Raw genomic sequence first — 23,167 nt, forward strand, 5'->3', positions numbered from 1 at the left:
ACTAATATTCACTCTAATTCCTTTTAACAGTTGTGCAGACCAACCATACATGTGAAGAGGAGATATTTACATGGCATTAAAACTGTGGCACTTTAAATTAACGGTACATAAAAGAAAATCCCAGCTGCACGTTAACAAAGGCTATTTGTGTAAGAGTGTTTCAGTTACTGTGGGGCCAGGAACCCATACCGCTGAGTGGGAACAGGGAATAATACCAATGGAGAGAGTCAAACTGAGCCAGGTCACAGATTGGAGATGGCAGAAATGTCCCATTCTTATAGAGACAGGAAGAGCATCAGAGAGTTTGATGGTCATTCCAGATACCAGCACTGTGCCCAGTTAGAAGATGATTTCTCTCTCCACCTTAGTTTGAACTTCACTGTAACAGTGTGATGCCAGATCACACCTTGACAACTCAAGTGATTTCATCTGAAATGTTGTCTTACACCCATTGATGAATTTTGTAATCTTTTTACAGCTTAAAAATGACAAGGAATTCATCTACAGGAATCTCGAACACAACACACCGTTTATTCTGTCTCTGTCCATATATTTAAGAAGTGGAGCAAGGGATTCACTCGATCATCCTTCCTGCTCAGTCTGTGGGAATGGATTCACATGGTCAGCTCAACTGAAGGTACATCAGCAAGTTCACACTTTGACAAGGCCATCCACCTGTTCTGTGGGTGAGAAGGGTTTCAGTTGATCATTCCACCCGTGGACACACCGGTCAGTTCACACTGGACAGAGGCTGGTCATCCGCTGAATTTGTGGGGAAGGATTCACTCGGTCATCTGACCTAATGGCTCACCAGCGAGTTCACACTGGGGACCGGCCGTACACCTGCTCGGACTGTGGGAAGGGATTCACTCAGTCATCCCACCTACAGAGACACCAGTCAGTTCACACTGGGGAGAGGCCATTCACCTGCTCGGACTGTGGGAAGGGATTCACTCAGTCCTCAGAACTTCAGAGACACCAGCGATCTCACTCTGGGGAAAAGCCGTTCAACTGCTCAGTCTGTGGGAAGGGATTCACTCGATCATCTAATCTACTGAGACACCAGCGATCTCACACTGGGGAGAGACCGTTCACCTGTTGAGTCTGTGGAAAGGGATTCACTCAATCGTCTGACCTTCAGAGACACAAGCGATCTCATTCTGGGGAGAAGCCGTTCACCTGCTCAGACTGTAGGAAGGGATTCACTCGGTCATTTAATCTACTGAGACAACAGTCAGTTCACACCGGGGAGCGGCCGTTCACCTGCGCAGAATGTAGGAAGGGATTCACTCGGTCATCTGAACTACTGGCACACCAGCGAGTTCACAGTGAGGAGAAGCCTTTCACCTGCTCAGACTGTGGGAAGAGATTCACTCAATCATCCACCCTACAGAAACACCAGTAAGATCACACTGGGGAGAAGCCGTTCACCTGCTATGAATGTGGAAAGTGATTCACTCGGTCATCTCATCTACAGAGACTCCAGCGAGTTCACACTGGGGAGAGGCCAATCACCTGGTCAGTCATTGGGAAGAAAGTCTCTCAGCCATCTCCACCGAATGTGCATCATTGAGTTCACACTGGGGAGATGCCGTTCACCTGCTGTGAATGTGGGAAGCCATTCACTCGGTAATCTAACCTTGTGACACACTACCCGGTTCACACTGGGGAGAAAGTTTCAATAAGCTGCATACTGGATATTTCTCCGTCACCGTTGCTGAATGCAATTTCGAGAGTGACTGTAGGTGCTCAACTCTGCAATTATTGCTGCTGCCCACCACACCCAGTTCTGCACCCTGGTCACTGGGCACGGGAGGAGTTTCTTCTGCTGCATATTCACCTTTAATGGGACTGGAGTTTAATATTCTGGATCTGAGACAAATAAATCAGTTCTATTTTGAACACTGCCTCCAGTACTTAGTGAATTTATAACACACCCAGTATATGGTAGAGAGTGAACTCAGGCCGGCTGGACCCTGCCAGTGATTCAGTTCCACGACAGTCCTTTTAAATCCTCCCCTGTTGTTCCCCTCTCGCTCTCCCTGTGGTGATGGGCTCCAAACAGTCACCACTCTGTGGGTGAAGAGGTTTCCCTTGAATTTCCTGCAGACTGAAGAAGTCGAGCTGACTGCAGTTCTGTCTGCGATGTTCTTCACCCCTCTAATCTCTGGGCTGAGGGTGAACAACAACATGGATTATCCTATCTGAAATAATGCATTGATTATCATATAAATTGTATGATTTTGACTCTGAAACTGGATCCGGCTTGAATTTATGGTGCCTTTATGAAGTGGTGGTGGGAATTCATGAGTTTGTGTTCTAAAGCAAGATTCTGGTGAATGATGTTTGCCACTTGATTGTACCTGTGTAAGTAATCAGATTGAGTTAAACTGCTGCAGGATCCTGGAATGTGTTGGATTGTGTTTGGTTTCTCTTGGCATTTTCTGCACCATCTGCCTTGTTCGTTTGTATTTCATGTATTTTTGATTTTTTTCCTTTGGTTAACCACCTTGTCTTGTATTTCTGTAAGAAACTCCTCTGTTTCTGGGAAGAGGTCTCCAACTCTCTGTCAGCATCTCGTCTGTACAGATCGTTGGGATGTCTCCCATGGAGGGTCATACTCATTCCACTGGTTAATGTTTTCTTCCATAGTGATGATTCATTTTTCTGAGTTGGACTCTCATTTAGGGTTTCTGGTCTGTATTTCTTATCACGATTGCATATACACACATGGAGTGCTGAATCCTGCTCATTTTTGATGAAAATAAATACTTAGAAGTGTTATCTGACTGTTGTGTGATTTTTCTTTTCCATTTGTTATTTCTCTTCCCCCTTCTGTCCAAGGGAGTGTTAATACTAGTGGGTCTGAGAGTAAATAGTCGTTTCTAAAGTTGTCAGTTCAGTTCCTTTTTATTTTTGTAAATTTTACTGATTGAAATGGGACCAAGATATTTTTATTAAAAAAGTCAATGTCGGTATTGATGAAAGTGTTTATTGCCTGTGTTGTATTTGTTAAATGTTAAGCTCTGTTTGGCAACATTTTTAAGCCTTGAACTAAAATCTGTCAAAGAAATCTATTTTCTTTGCTTGTTGATATTCCGGATACGTGGGTGTCAGGGGTCCCGATGAAGGGTCTTGGCCTGAAATGTTGATTCCTATCCATAGGTGCTGCCTGACGTGCTGAGCTCCTCCAGCACTTCGTGTGTAGTTCTGTAGATTGCTAGAATCTGCAGGTCCTCTAGTTTGCCAGATACTTACGTTTCTTGAAAGAACAAGCTGTAGTGGGGTTATGTTGCTCTGTTGGTAAAATATTAAACAAAATCATTAGAAAGAGGTGGCATGGGTTGGAAGGTGTAAATTCTATGGGTAGAATTAAGGAACAGCAAATGTAAATAAACAATCCCTGATGGCAATTGTATAGAGACCTCGAAACTGTAGTAAGTATGCGGTCCACAAATTACAATGGGAGATAGAAAATGCGTGCCAAAAGGGCAATGTTACAATAGTCATGGGGGATTGTCATGCAGGTGATTAGGATAATTAGGATTGTGTTGGTCTCAAGTGGAGGAATTTCTAGAATGCCTACAAGATGCTTTTTTAGAGCAGCTCGTGGTTGAGCCCAATTGGGGATCAGCTATTCTGGATTGAGTGTTGTAATGAACCGGAATTAGTTAGGTCACTTATGTTCAAAGAACCCTTAGGGGCAAGTGATCGTAATATGATCAAATTCACCCTGACATTAGAGAAACAGAAGCTAAAGTCAGGTGTGGAATAAACTGAATTAGAGAGGCATGAGAGGAAAATTGTTCAAAATTGATTTGAGAAGAATATGGGCAGGAATGAAAACAGAGCAGCAATGGCTGGAATTTCTGGAAGTGATTCGGAAGGCACAGATTATACACAGTGACATGCAAAAGTTTGGGCGCTCCTAGTCAAAATTTGTGTTACTCTGAATAGTTAAGCGAGTAAAAGATAACCTGATTTCCAAAAGGCATAAAGTTAAAGATGACACATTTCTTTAATAGTTTAAGCAAGATTACCTTTTTATTTCCATCTTTTACAGATTCAAAATAACAAAAAAGGAAAAGGGCCCAAAGCAGAAGTTTGGGCACCCTGCATGGTCAGTACTTAGTAACACCCCCTTTGGCAAGTATCACAGCTTGTAAATGCTTTCTGTAGCCAGCTAAGAGTCTTTCAATTCTTGTTTGGGTAAATTTCTGGGTTAAGTCATTAGAAGCAAAGCACTGACTGTGGAAATTACAAATTAGAATATTATTAGAGTCACAGAGCCCAGCAGCACTGAAAGAGGCCCTTCGGCCCTTCTAGTCAATCCCAACTTGATTTTGTTTTTACTGCCTAGTTCCAACTACCTGCACCATAGCCTCCATACACCTCCCATCCATGTTATCTCCCAAATTTCTCTTCAGTGTCTAAATCGAACCCACATCCATTACTTCCGCTGGCAGCTCATTCCACACTCCCACCAAGCTCTGCGTGAAGAATTCCCCTTCCGATTCCCAGAAAATAATTCACTTATGCCCAAATTGGGGGTGAGAGGGAGGACGGGGCAGAGAGGGAAGGCAGTAAGGGCCGGGGGTGATAGAGTGTGGAGAGGGGAACAGAGGGGTGTGTTTATTCTTAATATCTTTCTGAAAAAGTAATTGTTTGACATTACTTGCTGCAAACCTACTATCCATACCCTGTACATTCTCAACCAAACTATTGATCCAGACGACAAGATCAAAGTAAATTTTATTATCAGTGTACATGCATGTCACCACATATTACGCTAAGATTCTTTTTCCTACAGGAACACTTAGCAAATCTATAGAATATTAACAGGATCAATGAAAGATGAAGTAGGGCATGGAACTGGTTCTGTCCTAGCTTGGAGAAGTTCTGGAAAGATGTCTTCACTACGTTATCGTGTATTCTGAATCCGCACCTAGAACCAAACCCCTTAATTGCTCTGTTCGGTTTTTGGGGCGAGACAGATTTATGTCTGGGTCCGACCAAATGCCGAATATTATCCTTTGCCTCTCTCCTGGCTAGACGCTTGATCCTTCTTAGATGGAGAGCTGTTGCCCCGCCCACTCATGCTCAATGGCTTAACGACATCATGGCCTGCTTGGACCGCGAAAAAATTTATTATTCAGTTCTCAATTTGGATCTAAAGTTCCATAAGGTCTGGGGACCTTTTATCGAGTACTTTCATAACCTTCCTCTTGACTAGGGTTTTTTTTTCTTTTCGGTCCCTTGCTTTCAGCTCCCTTTTTTTTTCTGGTAGAAGGCATTATTATCCTCTGTTGCTAAGTGTATTCACAGTCAGGGAGTTTGGCTGTCCTGACGTATACTCTCTATATTGTGTTGTGGTTGGTCTGGAGTTGCTGTTGTTTTTTCTTGTGTTGTGGGGCTTGGGGAGGATATTAAGCTTACTTGTCTTTAATTTAGGTGCTTTTTTGTTAAATTCTCTTCCTTTGTAACATATTGTTATTGTATGCTTAATTTTGCACTGTTTTAATGTTCCTCATTGGGATTTGGGGTTTTTAATTTGTAAAATGTTTTGAAAAACTAATAAAAACATTTTTTTTAAAAAAGTAACGGGCTAATCACACTACCTTGAGGTGTGCCATTTCCCACTATGTACTGATTTGATAACTCTGACCCAATCCGAACTTGAATTTTCCTACCAAACATAAAATCTTTTATCCAATCAAAAACTCTCCCACCAACCCTCATCTTGCACAGTTTAATTAACAATCCTTCCTTCCACATCATATCATAGGCTTTTTCAATGTCAAAAAACACTGCAACTACTGACTCTTTATTTGCCTGGGCCTTTCTTATTTCAGTCTCCAAAATTATCACTGAGTTTCTCTTTAAAGTCAGTTATTCATTCAGATGGCTGACCGCTGAGACGAATTATATTTGTTGTTCACTAAAGTTCGCACAGATTCGTTCAGATGGATTTGAGGTGGAGTTCGGGGTGTTACAGTGAAAGGGCCGGATGGCCGAACTCTCTCCATTGTCCAAACATCCTTCCAGGTGAGGCGACACTTCACCTGTGAATCGTCCCGGTCGCCCATTGTATCCGCTGCTCCTGATGCGGCCGCCTCTACCCTGGTGACACGGGTTCCTCCGCAGTTGTGCCGGGTAGGGTTGCTTTTTGGGGGGGGGGGGGGTTCAATGTCATTGTTAACTTTTGTGCGGGAGGGGTGGGTTTTGGGGGTTGATGATCGGGATGCCGTTCTTTTTTATGCGGGGGGTGGGGTGGGCATTTGATTTTTCTTTCTGATAGGGTTCCCCTTATCCTCACCTACCACCCTACCAGCCTCCAGGTCCAACGTATAATTCTTCGTAACTTCCGCCACCTTCAACGGGATCCCACTACCAATCACATCTTTCCCTCCCCCCCCCCCCCATCTTTCTGCTTTCTGCAGTGATCGCTGCCTACGTGACTCCCTTGTCCACTCGTCGTCGTCCCCCATCCCTTCTCACCGATCTCCCTCCTGGCACATCCTTGCAAGCGGAACAAGTGCTACACCAGCCCTTACACTTCCTCCCTCACCACCGTTCAGGGCCCCAGACAGTCCTTCCAGGTGAGGCGATACTTCACCTGTGAGTCGGCTGGTGTGGTATACTGTGTCTGGTGCTCCTGGTGTGGCCTTTTATATATTGGTGAGACCCGACACAGATTGGGAGACCATTTCGTTGAGCACCTACCCTCGGTCTGCCAGAGAAAGCAGGATCTCCCACTGGCCACACATTTTAATTCCACATCCCATTCCCATTCTGATATGTCTTTCCATGGCCTCCTCTACTGTCAAGATGAATCCACACTCAGGTTGAAGGAACAACACCTTATATACCGGCTGGGTAGCGTCCAACCTGATGGCATGAACATTGACTTCTCTAACTTCCGTTAATGCCCCTCCACCCCTTCTTACCCCATCCCTGATATATTTTTTTTACCCCCTCCTTTTTTTCCTCGCTTTCTGCCCATCACTCTGCCTGTTCTCCATCTCCCTCTGGTGCTCCCCTCCACCTTTCTTCCCGTCCCATATCCTTTCCCTTCTCCAGCTCTGTATCCCTTTTGCCAATCACCTTTCTGGCTCTCAGCTTCACCCCAGCCCCTCCGGTCTTCTCCTATCATTTCACATTTTCCCCTCCTCCTACTTTCAAATCTCTTACTATCTTTCCTTTCAGTTAGTCCTGACGAAGGGTCTCGGCCCGAAACGTCGACAGTGCTTCTCCCTATAGATGCTGCCTGGCCTGCTGCGTTCCACCAGGCTTGTGTGTTGCTTGACAAAGCAATGTTGGCTATTCCTAATCATACTATACCTCTCCAAATGTTCATAAATCCTGCCTCTCAGGATCTTCTCCATCAACTTACCAGCCACGGAGGTAAAACTCACTAGTCTATATTTTCCTGGGCTATCTGTACTCCCTGTCTTGAATAAGGGAATAACATCCGCGACCCTCCAATCCTCTGGAACCTCTCCCAAACCCACTGATGATGCAAAGATCATCGCCAGAGGCTCAGCAATCTCCTCCCTCGCCTCCCACAGTACCTCTCAATCGGTCCAGCCTACTTATCCAACTTGATGCTTTCCAAAAGCTCCAGCACATCCTCTTTCTTAATATCGACGTGCTCAAGCTTTTCAGTCCACTACAAGTCATCACTACAATCACCAAGTATTTATTTCCATAGTGAATACTGAATTAAAATATTCATTAAGTACCTCTGCTGTATTTTTCTGGTTCCATACACACTTTCCCACTCTTACACTTGATAGGTCCTATTCTTTCACGTCTTATCCTCTTGCTTTTCACATACTTGTAGAATGCCTTTGTGTTTTCCTTAATCCTGTCCGCCAAGGCCTTCTCATGGCCCCATCTGGCTCTCCTAATTTCCGTCATAAGCTCTTCCTGTTCGCCTTATAATCTTCTAGATGTCTAACATTACCTAGCTCTCTGAATCTTTCGTAAGCTTTTTTTTTCTTCTTGACTAGATTTACTACAGCCTTTGTACACCACGGTTCCTGTACCCTACCATAACTTTCCTGTCTCATTGGAACGTACCTATGCAGAACTCCACACAAATATCCCCTGAACATTTGCCCCATTTCTTCCGTACCTTTCCCTGAGAACATCATTCCCATGTAAGCTGCTAAGTTCCTGTCTGATAGCCTCATAATTCCCCTTACTCCAATTAAACACTTTTCTAACTTGTCTGTTCCTATCTCTCTCCAATGCTATAGTAAAGGAGATAGAATTACGATTGCTATCTCCAAAATGCTCTCCCACTGAGAGATCTGACACCTGACCACGTTCATTTCCCAATACCAAATCAAGTACAGTCACTCCTCTTGTAGGCTTATCTACATATTGTGTCAAGAAACCTTCCTCAACACACCTAAAACTCCACCCCATCTAAACCCCTTGGTCTAGAGATATGCCAATCAATATTTGGGAAATTAAAATCTCCCATCACGACAACTCTCTTATTATTACACTTTTCCAGAATTTGTCTCCGTATCTCCTTTGCACAATTAACACAGTTAAACCTACCTAGTCCTGTTACCGCCTACACCCGTTTGAGCCAAAGCCCTATCACTCCGCTGCCCACTGGATATGGCGGTCTTCTTGTTAAACATTTCCTGCTCTACTGGCTGGCGTCACAGGCCTGCGCAGTCTTCCCTGTCTTTACCACGAGTAGTAAAATTCCTTCTCTCCAAAACACCCTCAGCCGTTCCACTCGCAGCCTTCTTGCTACGAAACTTGAAGAAATATAGATGAAAAATAATGAAATAATGATCGTAATAATAAATAAATAAATAAATGAGTGTTATTTATTATTCTTTATACAGTATACAGATATTGAATAGATTAAAAGTCTTGCAAAAAACAGAAACAAGATATATTAAAGAAGTGAGATAGTGCCCAGGGGTTCAGTGTCCATGTAGGAATCAGATGGCAGAGCGGAAGAACTTGTTTCTGAATCACTGAGTGTGTGCCTTCAGGCTTCCATACCTCCTCCCTGATGGTAACAGTGAGAAAAGGGCATGCCCTGGGTGCTGGAGGTCCTTCATAATGGGCGCTGCCTTTCTGAGACACCGCTCACTGAAGATGTCTCGGGTATTTAGCGTCAGTTAGTCAAACGTTTGTCTTAGTATATAGTATATAATTTACCTGTATGCATATAAAACACTTAGGAAACGTATGTATTCCAATAATTAAACGACTGCGTTGCTTAGTAATAATTGTAGCTTCCATCGGGGCAGGGCCTTTCACATGCTCCATTATTCTCACTTTATCCGTTATCCTGTAAAATTGTTCTGATCGTTGACTGACCGTAGCCTAACGCTTTTCCAATGACCGATGGCATTTCATCTCTTTCCAAACGCTGTATTATTTCCACTTTATTTTCAATTGCGACCGCTTCCCGTCAATGGAACTGAAACACTGCTGGTGGCGGACCCGAGGTCCACTGGGTCCTAAGGACCACCGTGCTGAGAGAGGCTAAATGGGACAAGTGGGGGCTGTGCTGGGTTTGGGTATTTGATCCTCCACGATATTCCGCATGGGGAATTTACCTGGAGGTGGCAGTGTGTTTTTAAGAGGTCGAGTTGCGAGCTCGACATCAACACGGCACGGGAGTCCCTGGATCGACATCAACCCAGCATGGCAGCAGTCCGTCACTGGATCGAACTCAGCAACCTCCGTTTTCGAATCTCGAGCCCGGCGCTGATCTCACTGAGCCACCGGCCGCTTGGAACGGGGGGTAGGGTCAGGGTGAATCTTACTAAGAAAAATTTAAGCCAAATACAAAGTTAAACACTCAACACTGTGTCAACGGCAATGACTTAAAATGGTGGACGGTGTCGCGATCTGACTTAAAATGGCAGATGGCGTTCTCCTTCCTCGGTTCATAAGTATGAGTTGTCCGTAAGTCGGAAGTTCGTAACTCGGAGACTACCTGTAAAAGTATTTGGATAGATGAGGACTGATTAAGGATAGACAGCATGGCTTTGTGCATGGTAGGTCATGTCTAACTAATTTTATAGAGTCTCTCGAGGAAATTATCAAGAAAGTGACTGAGGGCAAGGCAGTGGATGTTGTCTACATGGACTTTAGCAAGGCACTTGACAAAGTCTCATATGGAATGTTGGTCAAGAAGGTTCAGTCACTCAGCATTCACGATGAGATAGTAAATTGGATGAGACACTGGTTTTGGGAGAAGCCAGAGTGTGGAAGCAGATGGTTGCCTCTCTGACCGGAGGCCTGTGACTAGTGGTGTGCCGGAGGGATCAGTGATGGATCCGTTGTTGTTTGTCATCTATTTCGGTCATCTGGATGATAACATGGTTAGCTGAATCAGCAAACTTGTGGATGGCACAAAGACTGGGAGTGTAGTGGAATGTGAGAAGACTATCATGGCTTGCAGTGCGAAGTGAACCAGCTGGAGAAATGGGTTGAGAAATGGAAAATGGAAGTTAATGCAGACAAGTGTGAGATGTTGCACTTTGGTAGGACTTACCAGGGTGGGTCTTATACAGTGACTGGTCGGGCACTGAGGAGTGTTGTTGAAGAAAGGGATCTAGGAATACAGGTCTATATTTCACTGAAAGTGGTGTCACAGTTCGATAGGGACGGAAAGAAAGGTTTTGGCTCATTGCCCTTCATAAAACAAAGTACTGAGTACAGGAGATGGATGTCATGTTGAAGTTGTACAAGACATCGGTGAGGCCTAATTTGGGGTGTTGTGTGCAGGTTTGGTCACCAGTCTACAGGAAAGACGTGAAAGAGGTTGAAAGAATTCAGAGAAAATTCACAAGGATGTTGCCAGGTCTGGAGGACTTGGGTTATAAGGAAAGATTGAACAGGTCTGGGGCTTTATTCCTTGGAATGTAGAAGATTGAGGGGTGATTTGATGGAGGTATACCACAATTTTGAGGGTTATAGGTGGCATAAATGCAAGCTGGCTTTTTCCACTGAGATGGGGTGGGATTACAACCAGAGGTCATGGATTAAGGGTGAAAGGTGAAACGTTAAGGCGAACATGAGGTGAAACGTCTTCACACAGACAGTCATTAGGGTGTGGAATGAGCAGCCAGCACAAGTGGTGCAGGTGAGCTCAATTGCAACATGTTGGAGGTTTGTATATGTACCTGGATGGTAGGGGTATGGGAGTTGAAAGTTTAAATAGATCAGCATCAGCTAGATGGGCCAAAGGGTCTGTTTCAGTGTTGTTCTTTACCATGACTGTGACAAGAACCTTATATAATACTAATATTCACTCTAATTCCTTTTAACAGTTGTGCAGACCAACCATACATGTGAAGAGGAGATATTTACATGGCATTAAAACTGTGGCACTTTAAATTAACGGTACATAAAAGAAAATCCCAGCTGCACGTTAACAAAGGCTATTTGTGTAAGAGTGTTTCAGTTACTGTGGGGCCAGGAACCCATACAGCTGAGTGGGAACAGGGAATAATACCAATGGAGAGAGTCAAACTGAGCCAGGTCACAGATTGGAGATGGCAGAAATTCCCCATTCTTATAGAGACAGGAAGAGCATCAGAGAGTTTAATGGTCATTCCAGATACCAGCACTGTGCCCAGTTAGAAGATGATTTCTCTCTCCAACTTTGTTTGAACTTCACTGTAACAGTGTGATGCCAGATCACACCTTGGCAACTCAAGTGATCTCATCTGAAATGTTGTCTTACACCCATTGATGAATTTTGTAAAACTTTTTACAGGTAAAAAATAACAAGGAATTCATCTACAGGAATCTCGAACACAACACACCAGTTTTGCTGTCTCTGTCCAGATATTTAAGAAGTGGAGCAAGGGATTCACTCGATCATCCTTCCTGCTCAGATTGTGGGAATGGCTTCACATGGTCATCTCAACTGAAGGTACATCAGCAAGTTCACACTTTGACAAGGCCATCCACCTGTTCTGTGTCTGAGAAGGGTTTCAGTTGATAATTCCATCCGTGGACACACCAGTCAGTTCACACTGGACAGAGGCTGGTCATCCGCTGAATTTGTGGAGAAGGATTCACTCGGTCATCTGACCTAATGGCTCACCAGCGAGTTCACACTGGGGAGAGGCCGTACAGCTGCTCGGACTGTGGGAAGGGATTCACTCAGTCATCCCACCTACAGAGACACCAGTCAGTTCACACTGGGGAGAGGCCATTCACCTGCTCGGACTGTGGGAAGGGATTCACTCAATCGTCCGACTTTCATAGATACCAGCCATTTCACTCTGGGGAGAAGCCGTTCACCTGCCCAGACTGTAGGAAGGGAGTCACTTGGTCATCTAATCTACAAGTACATCTGCGATTTCACACTGGGGAGAGACCGTTCACCTGCTTAGTCTGTGGGAAGGGATTCACTCGGTCATTTAGTCTACTGAGACACCAGCGAGTTCACACCAGGGAGAAGCCGTTCACCTGCGCAGAATATGGGAAGGGATTCACTCGGTCATATGAACTACTGGCACACCAGCGAGATCACAATGAGGAGAAGCCGTTCACCTGCTCAGACTGTGGGAAAGGATTCACTCAGTCATCCCACCTACAGAGTCACCAGCGAGTTCACACCAGGGAGAGGCAATTCACCTGCTCAGACTGTGGGAAGGGATTCACTCGGTCATTTAGTCTACTGAGACACCAGCGAGTTCACACCAGGGAGAAGCCGTTCACCTGCGCAGAATATGGGAAGGGATTCACTCGGTCATCTGAACTACTGGCACACCAGCGAGATCACAATGAGGAGAAGCCGTTCACCTGCTCAGACTGTGGGAAAGGATTCACTCAGTCATCCCACCTACAGAGTCACCAGCGAGTTCACACCAGGGAGAGGCAATTCACCTGCTCAGACTGTGGGAAGGGATTCACTCGGTCATCCGAACTACTGACACATCAGCGAGTTCACACTGGGGAGAGACCATTCACCTGTTGTGAATGTGGGAGGGGTTTTGCTCGCTCATCTCATCTACAGATACACCAGCGATTTCACACTGGGGAGAGACCGTTCACCTGTTCAGTCTGTGGAAAGGGATTCACTCAATCGTCTGACCTTCAGAGACACCAGCGATCTCACTCTGGGGAGAAGCCGTTCACCTGCTCAGACTGTGGGAAGGGATTCACTCGGTCATTTAATCTACTGAGACACCAGTCAGTTCACACCGGGGAGCGGCCGTTCACCTGCTCAGACTGTGGGAAGGGATTCAATCAGTCATCCGAACTACTAGCACACCAGTCAGTTCACACCGGGGAGCGGCCGTTCAACTGCGCAGAATGTGGAAAGGGATTCACTAGGTCATCTCATCTACAGAGACACCAGCGAGTTCACACTGGGGAGAGGCTGATCACCTGGACAGTCATTGGGAAGAGAGTCTCTCAGCCATCTCCACCAAATGTGCATCATTGAGTTCACACTGGGGAAAGGCCGTTCACCTGCTGTGAATGTGAGAAGCGATTCACTCGGTAATCTAACCTTGTGACACACTACCCGGTTCACACTGGGGAGAAAGTTTCAATAAGCTGCATGCTGGATATTTGTCCGTCACCGTTGCTGAATGCTATTTACAGAGTGACTGTCGGTGCTGAACTCTGCAATTATTGCTGCTGCTCACCACACCCAGTTCTGCACCCTGGTCACTGGGCATGGGAGGAGTTTCTTCTGCTGCACATTCACCTTTAATGGGACTGGAGTTTAATATTCTGGATCTGAGACAAATAAATCAGTTCTATTTTGAACACTGCCTCCAGTACTTAGTGAATTTATAACACACCCAGTATATGGTAGAGAGTGAACTCAGGCCGGCTGGACCCTGCCAGTGATTCAGTTCCACGACAGTCCTTTTAAATCCTCCCCTTTTGTTCCCCTCTCGCTCTCCCTGTGGTGATGGGCTCCAAACAGTCACCACTCTGTGGGTGAAGAGGTTTCCCTTGAATTTCCTGCAGACTGAAGAAGTCGAGCTGACTGCAGTTCTGTCTGCGATGTTCTTCACCCCTCTAATCTCTGGGCTGAGGGTGAACAACAACATGGATTATCCTATCTGAAATAATGCATTGATTATCATATAAATTGTATGATTTTGACTCTGAAACTGGATCCGGCTTGAATTTATGGTGCCTTTATGAAGTGGTGGCGGGAATTCATGAGTTTGTGTTCTAAAGCAAGATTCTGGTGAATGATGTTTGCCACTTGATTGTACCTGTGTAAGTAATCAGATTGAGTTAAACTGCTGCAGGATCCTGGAATGTGTTGGATTGTGTCTGGTTTCTCTTGGCATTTTCTGCAATTACTGCCTTGTTCGTTTGTATTTCATGTATTTTTGATTTTTTCTTCTTGTTTACCACCTTGTCCTGTATTTCTGTAAGGAACCCCTCTGTTTCTGGGAAGAGGTCTCCAACTCTCTGTCAGGTGCGCGATGCTTCCCTGTCGCCTTCTCGTCTGCTCAGATCGTTGGGATGTCTCCCATGGAGGGTCATACTCATTCCACTGGTTAATGTTTTCTTCCATAGTGATGATTCATTTTTCTGAGTTGGACTCTCATTTAGGGTTTCTGGTCTGTATTTCTTATCACGATTGCATATACACACATGGAGTGCTGAATCCTGGTCATTTTTGATGAAAATAAATACTTAGAAGTTTTATCTGACTGTTGTGCGATTTTTTTTCCATTTGTTATTTCTCTTCCCCCTTCTGTCCAAGGGAGTGTTAATACAAGTGGGTTTGAGAGTAAATAGTCGTTTCTAAAGTTGTCAGTTCAGTTCCTTTTTATTTTTGTAAATTTTACTGATTGAAATGGGACCAAGATATTTTTATTTAAAAAGTCGATGTCGGTATTGATGAAAGTGTTTATTGCCTGTGTTGTATTTGTTAAATGTTAAGCTCTGTTTGGCAACATTTTTAAGCCTTGAATTAAAATCTGTCAAAGAAATCTATTTTCTTTGCTTGTTGATATTCCGGATACGTGGGTGTCAAGGGTCCCGATGAAGGGTCTTGGCCTGAAATGTTGATTCCTATCCATAGATGCTGCCTGACGTGCTGAGCTCCTCCAGCACTTCGTGTGTAGTTCTGTAGATTGCTAGAATCTGCAGGTCCTCTAGTTTGCCAGATACTTACGTTTCTTGAAAGAACAAGCTGTAGTGGGGTTGTGTGGCTCTGTTGGTAAAATATTAAACTAAATCATTAGAAAGAGGTGGCATGGGTTGGAAGGTGTAGATTCTGTGGGTAGAATTAAGGAAAACAAATGTAAATAAACAATCCCTGATGGCAATTGTATAGAGACCTCGAAACTGTAGTAAGTATGTGGTCCACAAATTATAATGGGAGATAGAAAATACGTGCCAAAAGGGCAATGTTACAATAGTCATGGGGGATTGTCATGCAGGTGATTAGGAAAATTAGGATGATGTTGGTCGCAAGAGGAGGAATTCCTAGAATGCCTACAAGATGCTTTTTTAGAGCAGCTCGCGGTTGAGCCCAATTGGTGATCAGCTATTCTGGATTGGCTGTTGTAATGAACCGGAATTAATTAGGTCACTTATGTTCAAGGAACCCTTAGGGGCAAATGATCGTAGTATGATCAAATTCACCCTGACTTTAGAGAAGGAGAAGCTAAAGTCAGATGTGGAATAAACAGATTTAGAGAGGCACTAGAGGAAAATTGTTCAAAATTGATTTGAGAAGAACATGGGCAGGGATGAAAACAGAGCAGCAATGGCTGGAATTTCTGGAAGTGATTCGGAAGGCACAGGATATACACAGTGACATGCAAAAGTTTTGGCACTCCTATTCAAAATTTGTGTTACTCTGAATAGCGAAGCAAGTAAAAGATAACCTGATTTCCAAAAGGCATAAAGTTAAAGATGACACATTTCTTTAATAGTTTAAGCAAGATTACCTTTTTATTTCCATCTTTTACAGATTCAAAATAAATAAAAAGGAAAAGGGCCCAAAGCAGAAGTTTGGGCACCCTGCATGGTCAGTACTTAGTAACACCCCCTTTGGCAAGTATCACGGCTTGTAAATGCTTTCTGTAGCCAGCTAAGGGTCTTTCAATTCTTGTTTGGGTAAATTTCTGCATTAAGTCATTAGCAGCAAAGCACTGACTGTGGAAATTACAAATTAGAATATCATTAGAGTCACAGAGCCCAGCAGCACTGAAAGAGGTCCTTCGGCCCTTCTCGTCAATGGCAACTTGTTTTTGTTTTTACTGCCTAGTTCCAACTACCTGCACCATAGCCTCCATACACCTCCCATCCATGCTATCACCCAAATTTCTCTTCAGTGTCTAAATCGAACCCACATCCATTACTTCCGCCGGCAGCTCATTCCACACTCCCACCAACCTCTGAGTGAAGAATTCCCCTTCCGATTCCCCTAAAATAATTCACTTACGCCCAAATTGGGGGTGAGAGGGAGGACGGGGCAGAGAGGGATGGCAGTAAGGAACGGGGGTGATAGAGTGTGGAGAGTGAAACAGAGAGGTGTGTTTATACTTAATATCTTTCTGAAAAAGTAATTGTTTGACATTATTTGCTGGAAAGCTACTATCCATACCCAGTACATTCTCAACCAAACTATTGATCCAGATGACAAGATCAAAGTAAATTTTATTATCAGTGTACATGCATGTCCCCACATATTACCCTGAGATTCTTTTTCCTACAGGAACACTTAGCAAATCTATAGAAGAGTAACAGGATCAATGAAAGATGAAGTAGGGCATGGAACTCAACAAACTGTGCAAATATAATTAAATATTAATAAATAACGAGAGCAATGGGTGTAACCCTGTGGAACACCACTAGGCACGGGCCTCGAGTTCAATAAACAGCCTCCCACCATCACTCTCTGCTTCCTACCATCAAGCCATCCAGTTAGCCAGCTCCCCTGGATCCCATGTGATCTGACTTTCCACAGCAACTTACCATGCTGAACCATATCAAAGGCCTCTGATGCCCATAATGGCCAGATTCCTGGGACAGAGGTGTCACCGATCAGACGGCATAGACACAAGCAGAGGACAAAGAGGTTTAGAGGGATCCGAGGAAGAGACTTTTCACGGAGAGGGTAGTTGAAATCGGGAACACACTGCCCGAGGAGTTGGTGGAGGCAGGTCTCTTCACATTTACGAAGTGGGTGAGCATTGAAACAGCCGAGGAGCAGTGGACTATGAACCAAGTGCTGATAAATGGGACCAGTGTAGACCATGAGTGGATGGTCAGAACAGGTGTGGCCGGCCAAAGGCCTGTTCCCGTGCTGTGTGACCCACCACTCCGGACATGCTAAATTAACGATGGTGGTGCCACAAGGCATTGATTTCAAAACTCCACACCCATCTCCAACCTGAAATAAACCAGACGGAACCCCTCTGACACCACTGTGAATATCTGATTCTGTCAGGTAACATACAGATTGGTCACTTCTGCTAAACAACTGGCAAATGATGAAGTTCCTGTGTCTTCTTCCATTGATGTTGCCTCCTTACAGGAAAACTAACCCTCTCACTGGGTCAGAATCTGTGATTAAATCCGGCCCCAAACACTGTGCTTTCATCTCTGCACATTGTAACTTGAACCATCTCACTGAGGATCTGATGGAGACACCGCCCCGGCCCTCTGCACATGTGATTACATCCCCCCTGCTTCTGACATTTCAAATACCCTCAGAATGGTTTTCTGATTCAGTCTGAAGGTTCTGGTACATTCAGCTCGTCGTCAGGCCTGACAAACCATGTCTTCCCACAGCTGGTTCCACCTGTTGGTGTGTCCTCTTTCCTCCATCTCCACGGAAGCTGCATCTCCACACAAACTCCTCACTGAAGATGACTGTCTATACCCGTGACACAGGAAATCACATCACTGTCACTCTCCTGATACCATGTCTGACCTGCTCACCTCCCGGTATCCTCCCTCACCAAGCCTCCCCGTCAGTCACCATCTGTGAGATTATATAAAAAACAATTAAAACGATCTCTCAGGCAGCTCCCGTACCCCTCCACCCCGCACGACGATTTGCTGGTTAAATCTCTCTTTCCTCAGTCCTTTCCCTATTCCTTTCTCCTTTGCAAACTCCAGATATGCCACCAGATCCGAATCCACTGTAAGGACATTTATATCTCACAGGAGGATGTACTAACCCCTGACATTCTCAACTACAGAGGTCACTGACTCCCCACCGCCATCCCAATCTTCACTAAGAGCCCATGACGGTGACAGCTCTTCCCAGACTCTTGGGCTTTGTAACAAACACAATTTTAACAGCAAGATTATACAGTAATTCATATGAAAAGAGAATTGTTGCTCACTGAAAAGATCCGATACAACGGGCGAAATCCTCCTGTTTCCAACTTTATTTGACTCGGGTCATGGAACGTCCAATCATCCCACTTTCTCACAGCAGCAAACCCCCTCCCCTCCGCCCCCGACTACGGTCACACACCCTTCCCTCCACTCACCCCATACCCACAGTCCACCCATAACCTCTGCCCACACACAGACAGATCCCCTTCACTCCAAACACTCTCCCAGCTTGGGAACGACAACTAACTGATCCCACAGCCCGGGCTCGGGTGCAAAGCTAAAACCGGGCTGCGGGACCGGAGAGCTCGGAGCCTTCAGCCATCTGGCAGAACTCGGTTCCGGCCCTTTCCCACTGCAACAGGCCCCCGATCTCCACAATCCCGGGATCAGCCCCTTTCTCACCACCGCCCGAACATACAACAATACAGCACAGTACGGGCCTTTCGGCCCACAATGTTGTGCCGACCCTTAACCCCTCCACTTTAAATTCCTCCATATATCTGTCTAGTAGTCTCTTAAATTCCGCCTGTGTATCTGCCTCCACCACTGACTCAGGCAGTTCATTCCACGACGCAACGACTCTCTGAGTAAAAAACCTTCCTCTAATATCACCCTTGAACTTCCCTCCCCTTACCTTAAAGCCATGTCCTCGTGTATTGAGCAGTGGTGCCTTGGGGAAGAGGAGCTGGCTATCCACTATCTATTCCTCTTAATATCTTGTACACCTCGATCATGTCTCCTCTCATCCTCCTTCTCTCCAGAGTTAAACCCATAGCTCCCTTAATCTCTGATCATAATCCATACACTCTAAACCAGGCAGCATCCTGGTAAATCTCCTCTGTACCTTTTCCAATGCTTCCTGTCAACCTTTTGTTCTTCACAAAATTTAAGAATACCTTAGGGTTTTCCTTTACCCTACTCACCAATGCCTTCTTATGACTCCTTCTTGCTCTCCTCAGCCCCTTCTTAAGCTCCTTTCTTGCTACCCTATATTCCTCAATAGACCCATCTGTGCCTTGCTTCCTAAACCTCATGTATGCTGCCTTCTTCCATCTGACTAGATTCTCCACCTCACTTGTCACCTATGGTTCCTTCACCCTACCATTCTTTATCTTCCTCACCGGGACAAATTTATCCCTAACATCCTGCAAGAGATACTTAAACATCGACCACATGTCCATAGTACATTTCCCTGCAAAAACATCATCCCAATTCACACCTGCAAGTTCGAGCCTTATAGCCTCATAATTTGCCCTTCCCCAATTAAAAATTTTCCTGTCCTCTCTGATTCTATCCTTTTCCATGATAATGCTAAAGGTGAGGGAGCGGTGATCACTGTCCCTCAGATGCTCACCCACTGACAGATCTGTGACCTCACCCGGTTCGTTACCTAATACTAGATCTAGTATAGCATTCCCCCCAGTGGGCCTGTCAACATATTGTGACAGGAATCCATCCTGGACACACTTAACAAACTCTGTCCCATCCAAACCATTGGAACTAATCAGGTGCCAATCAATAATAGGGAAGTTAAAGTCACCCATGATAACAACCTTTCCAAAATCAAAACCTTTCCTCGGTATCTCTGCTGCTACCAGGGGGGCTATAGAATACCCTAGTAGAATAACTGCTCCCTTCCTGTTCCTGACTTCCACCCATCCTGACTCAGAAGACGATCCTGCTACATTACCCACCCTTTCTGTAGCTGTAAAAGTATCCCTGACCAGTAATGCCACCCCCGCTCCTATCTGCCCCCCCCCCCCCCCACTTTCTAACCCTTTTAAAACGCTGAAATCCAGGAACATTGAGAATCCATTCCTACCCTGGTACCAGCCAAGTCTCCGTAATGGCCACTACATCATAATTCTATGTATGTATCCAAACTCTCAGTTCATCACCTTTGTTCCTGATGCTTTTGCATTGAAGTACACACACTTTAGCCCTTCTCCCTTACCCTTTATTCTGCTGCTGTTTCCTCAAAGCCTCTTTCTATGTTAGATCTGGCTTTACTCCATGCACTATACTCGCAGCTCTCGCATCACCTTTATCCTCCTTCACCTCACTATCTGCTCTAACACTCTGGTTCCCCTCCCCCTGCAAATCTAGTTTAAACCCCCCGTAGCAGCACTAGCAAACCTTCCCGCAAGGATGTTAGTCTCCCACCAGTTCAAGTGCAACCCATCCTGTCGGAATAGGTCCCACCTTCCCTGGAACAAGGCCCAATTGTCCAGAAGCATGAAGCCCTCCCTCCCGCACCAACTCCTTAGCCACGTATTTAGCTGCATTATCTTCCTACTTCTAGCCTCACTAGCACGTGGCACGGGTAGCAACCCTGGAGGTCCTGTCTTTCAACTTTGCACCTAACTCCCTAAACTCTTTTTGCAGGACCTCCTCCTTCTTCCTATCTACGTCATTGGTCCCTGCATGGACCACGACATCTGGCTGTTCACCCTCCGTCCTGAGAATACCAAGGACTCAATCCGAGATATCACGGACCCTGGCACCAGGGAGGCAACAGACCATCCAGGATTCTCGATTTCTCCCGCAGAACCTCCTATCTGTTCCCCTAACTATTTTATCCCCTATCACTACTGCTCTCCTCTTTTCCCTCCTTCCCTTCTGAGCTGAGGGTCCAGTCTAGGTGCCAGAGACGCAACCACTGCAACTTGTCTCTGGTAGGTCGTCCCCACCAACAGGGTCAAAAACGGTATACTTATTGTTGATGGGAACGGCCGCAGGGATGCTCTGCTCTTCCTGTCTATACCCCTTCCCTCTCCTGACAGTCACCCAACTCCCTGTCTCCTGACTCCTAGGGGTGACCATCTCCCTGAAACTCCTGTCTATTTCTGCCTCTGCCTCCCGAACGATCCGAAGTTCATCCAGCTCTAGCTCCAGTTCCCTAACCCGGTTCGTCAGGAGCTGCAGCTGGATGCACCTTTTGCAGGTGTAGTCATCAGGGACAACCGTGACTTCCCACATACTGCAAACGGAGCACTCAACTGCCTCCATTACCTACTCCTGTTAATTAGAGTTATTAAAGTAACTTACCCGGCCTTGCCTCACAGGGAGCAAGCTTGTCCTCAGCCTCTCCTCGCCGAAATCTTCCTACTCGGTCTCCCTCTGCTCCGTCGCCCGCTCTGTTAATCTGCTCGCTTCTTAAACTCTCCCGCGGCCTCACCGTCGGACTTTCCTGCACTTGCGCAGTCGTGCCCCGTTCAAACTGCCGAAGAAACGACCACCCCTTCTCAACGCGTACAAAAGTTGGATGAAATAAAAACACAAAATGCTGGCAGAACTCAGCAGGCCAGACAGCATCTATGGGAGGAGGTAGTGACGATGTTTTGGGCCGAAACCCTTCATCAGGAGTGAAGTAACATGGGATGGTCGAGGGGGGATAAGAAGTGGGGGGAGGGATAAAGTAGAGAGCTGGGAAGTGATAGGCTGGAGGGAAATGGTCTAGGGGGAAGGTGGAGAATTATGGGAAATAAAAGAGAAAGAAATGCAGGGCTGGGGAGAGATTAAAGTGCGGGGGGAAAAGAGAGAGAAAGAGAACCAGACTAAAATTATAGATAGTGATGGGATAAGGGGTAGCAACGGAGGTCTGTGAGTTGAATGTTCATGCCGGCAGGTAGGAGGCTACCTAGGCGGGAGATAAGGTATAGCTCCATCGACCTGCGTGTGGCCTCATCTTGACGGTAGAGGAGGCCATGGACAGACATGTCGGAGTGGGAGTGGTCTGTGGAATTGAAGTGTGTGGCCACAGGGAGATACCGCCACTGCTGGAGGACCGAGTCTCCCAGTCTGCGGCGGGTCTCCCCAATGTATAAATGGCCACATCGGGAGCACCGGATACAGTATATCACCCCAGTAGCCTCGCAGTTGAAGTGGTGCCTCACCTGAAAGGACAGTCTGGGGCCTGGGATGGTGGTGAGGGAAGAAGTGTGGGGGATGGTATAGCACTTCTTCCATTTGCAGGGATGAGTGCCCGGAGGGAGGTCAGTGGGGAGGGATGGGGTATTGACTGGACAAGGGAGTCGCATAGGGAGCGATCACTGCGGAAAGCCGAGGGTGGGGGGGTGGGGGGGGGGGAGGGGATGATGTGTCTGGTGGTGGAATCTTGTAGGGTGTGGCGGAAGTTATGGAGGATTAGATGTTGAATCTGTAGGCTGGTAGGGTGATAGGTGAGGACCAGGGGGACTCTATCCTTGGTGGGCCTGCAGGGGGATGGGGTGAGGGCAGAGGTGCGTGAAATAGGGGAGACGCGATGGAGAGCATAGTGGACGAAGGGAAGCCCCTTTCTTTAATAAAGGAAGACATCTCCTTTCTCCTGGGATGAAAGGCCTCATCCTGAGAGCAGATGCAGCGGAGGCGGAGGAATTGACAGAAAGGGATAGCATTTTTGCAGGAGACAGGGTGGGAGGAGGAATAGTCTAGGTAGCTGTGGGAGTCTGTAGGTTTGTAGTAGACATTGGTGGATACTATTTCAGGGTCAAATATATCAGGTAGAAAGATATGAAATGCAGTCATTACAGTGTTTGCCGGTGGATTTCATTTAAAAATTGTCTTAACTTACTGTGTGGTTTTAATTTCATTCAGGACATTGTGTTTCATTATGTACAATATACAGGACTTTTTGGAGGTAAGATAGCTTTCATTTGAACATTTAAAAAAAATCAGTTTAGGTTTTACTTCCCAGTTCTCTGCACCGCACTCTTGTCCAGTTGATCAAGAGAGGGAAGGGGAATAGACAGGAAGAGCAGAGCACCCCTGTGGCCGTCCCCATCAGCAATAAGTATACCGTTTTGGATACTGTTGTTGGGGACCATCT

The 23,167-nt window shown here is 45.8% G+C and overlaps 1 protein-coding gene across 1 annotated transcript; it reads left to right on the top strand.

The window, feature by feature from the left end:
* Positions 1 to 12,061: 12,061 nt before the first annotated feature.
* Positions 12,062 to 13,450, top strand: LOC140733783 (uncharacterized; the record flags this gene model as incomplete). Its single annotated transcript, XM_073057540.1, has 2 exons — positions 12,062 to 12,207; positions 12,376 to 13,450. Coding segments are annotated over 2 exons (1,221 nt in total), but the record flags the coding sequence as incomplete, so codon positions are not given.
* Positions 13,451 to 23,167: the final 9,717 nt, after the last annotated feature.

Source organism: Hemitrygon akajei, chromosome 9, assembly GCF_048418815.1.
Source record: "Hemitrygon akajei chromosome 9, sHemAka1.3, whole genome shotgun sequence".
NCBI classification, from domain to species: domain Eukaryota; kingdom Metazoa; phylum Chordata; class Chondrichthyes; order Myliobatiformes; family Dasyatidae; genus Hemitrygon; species Hemitrygon akajei.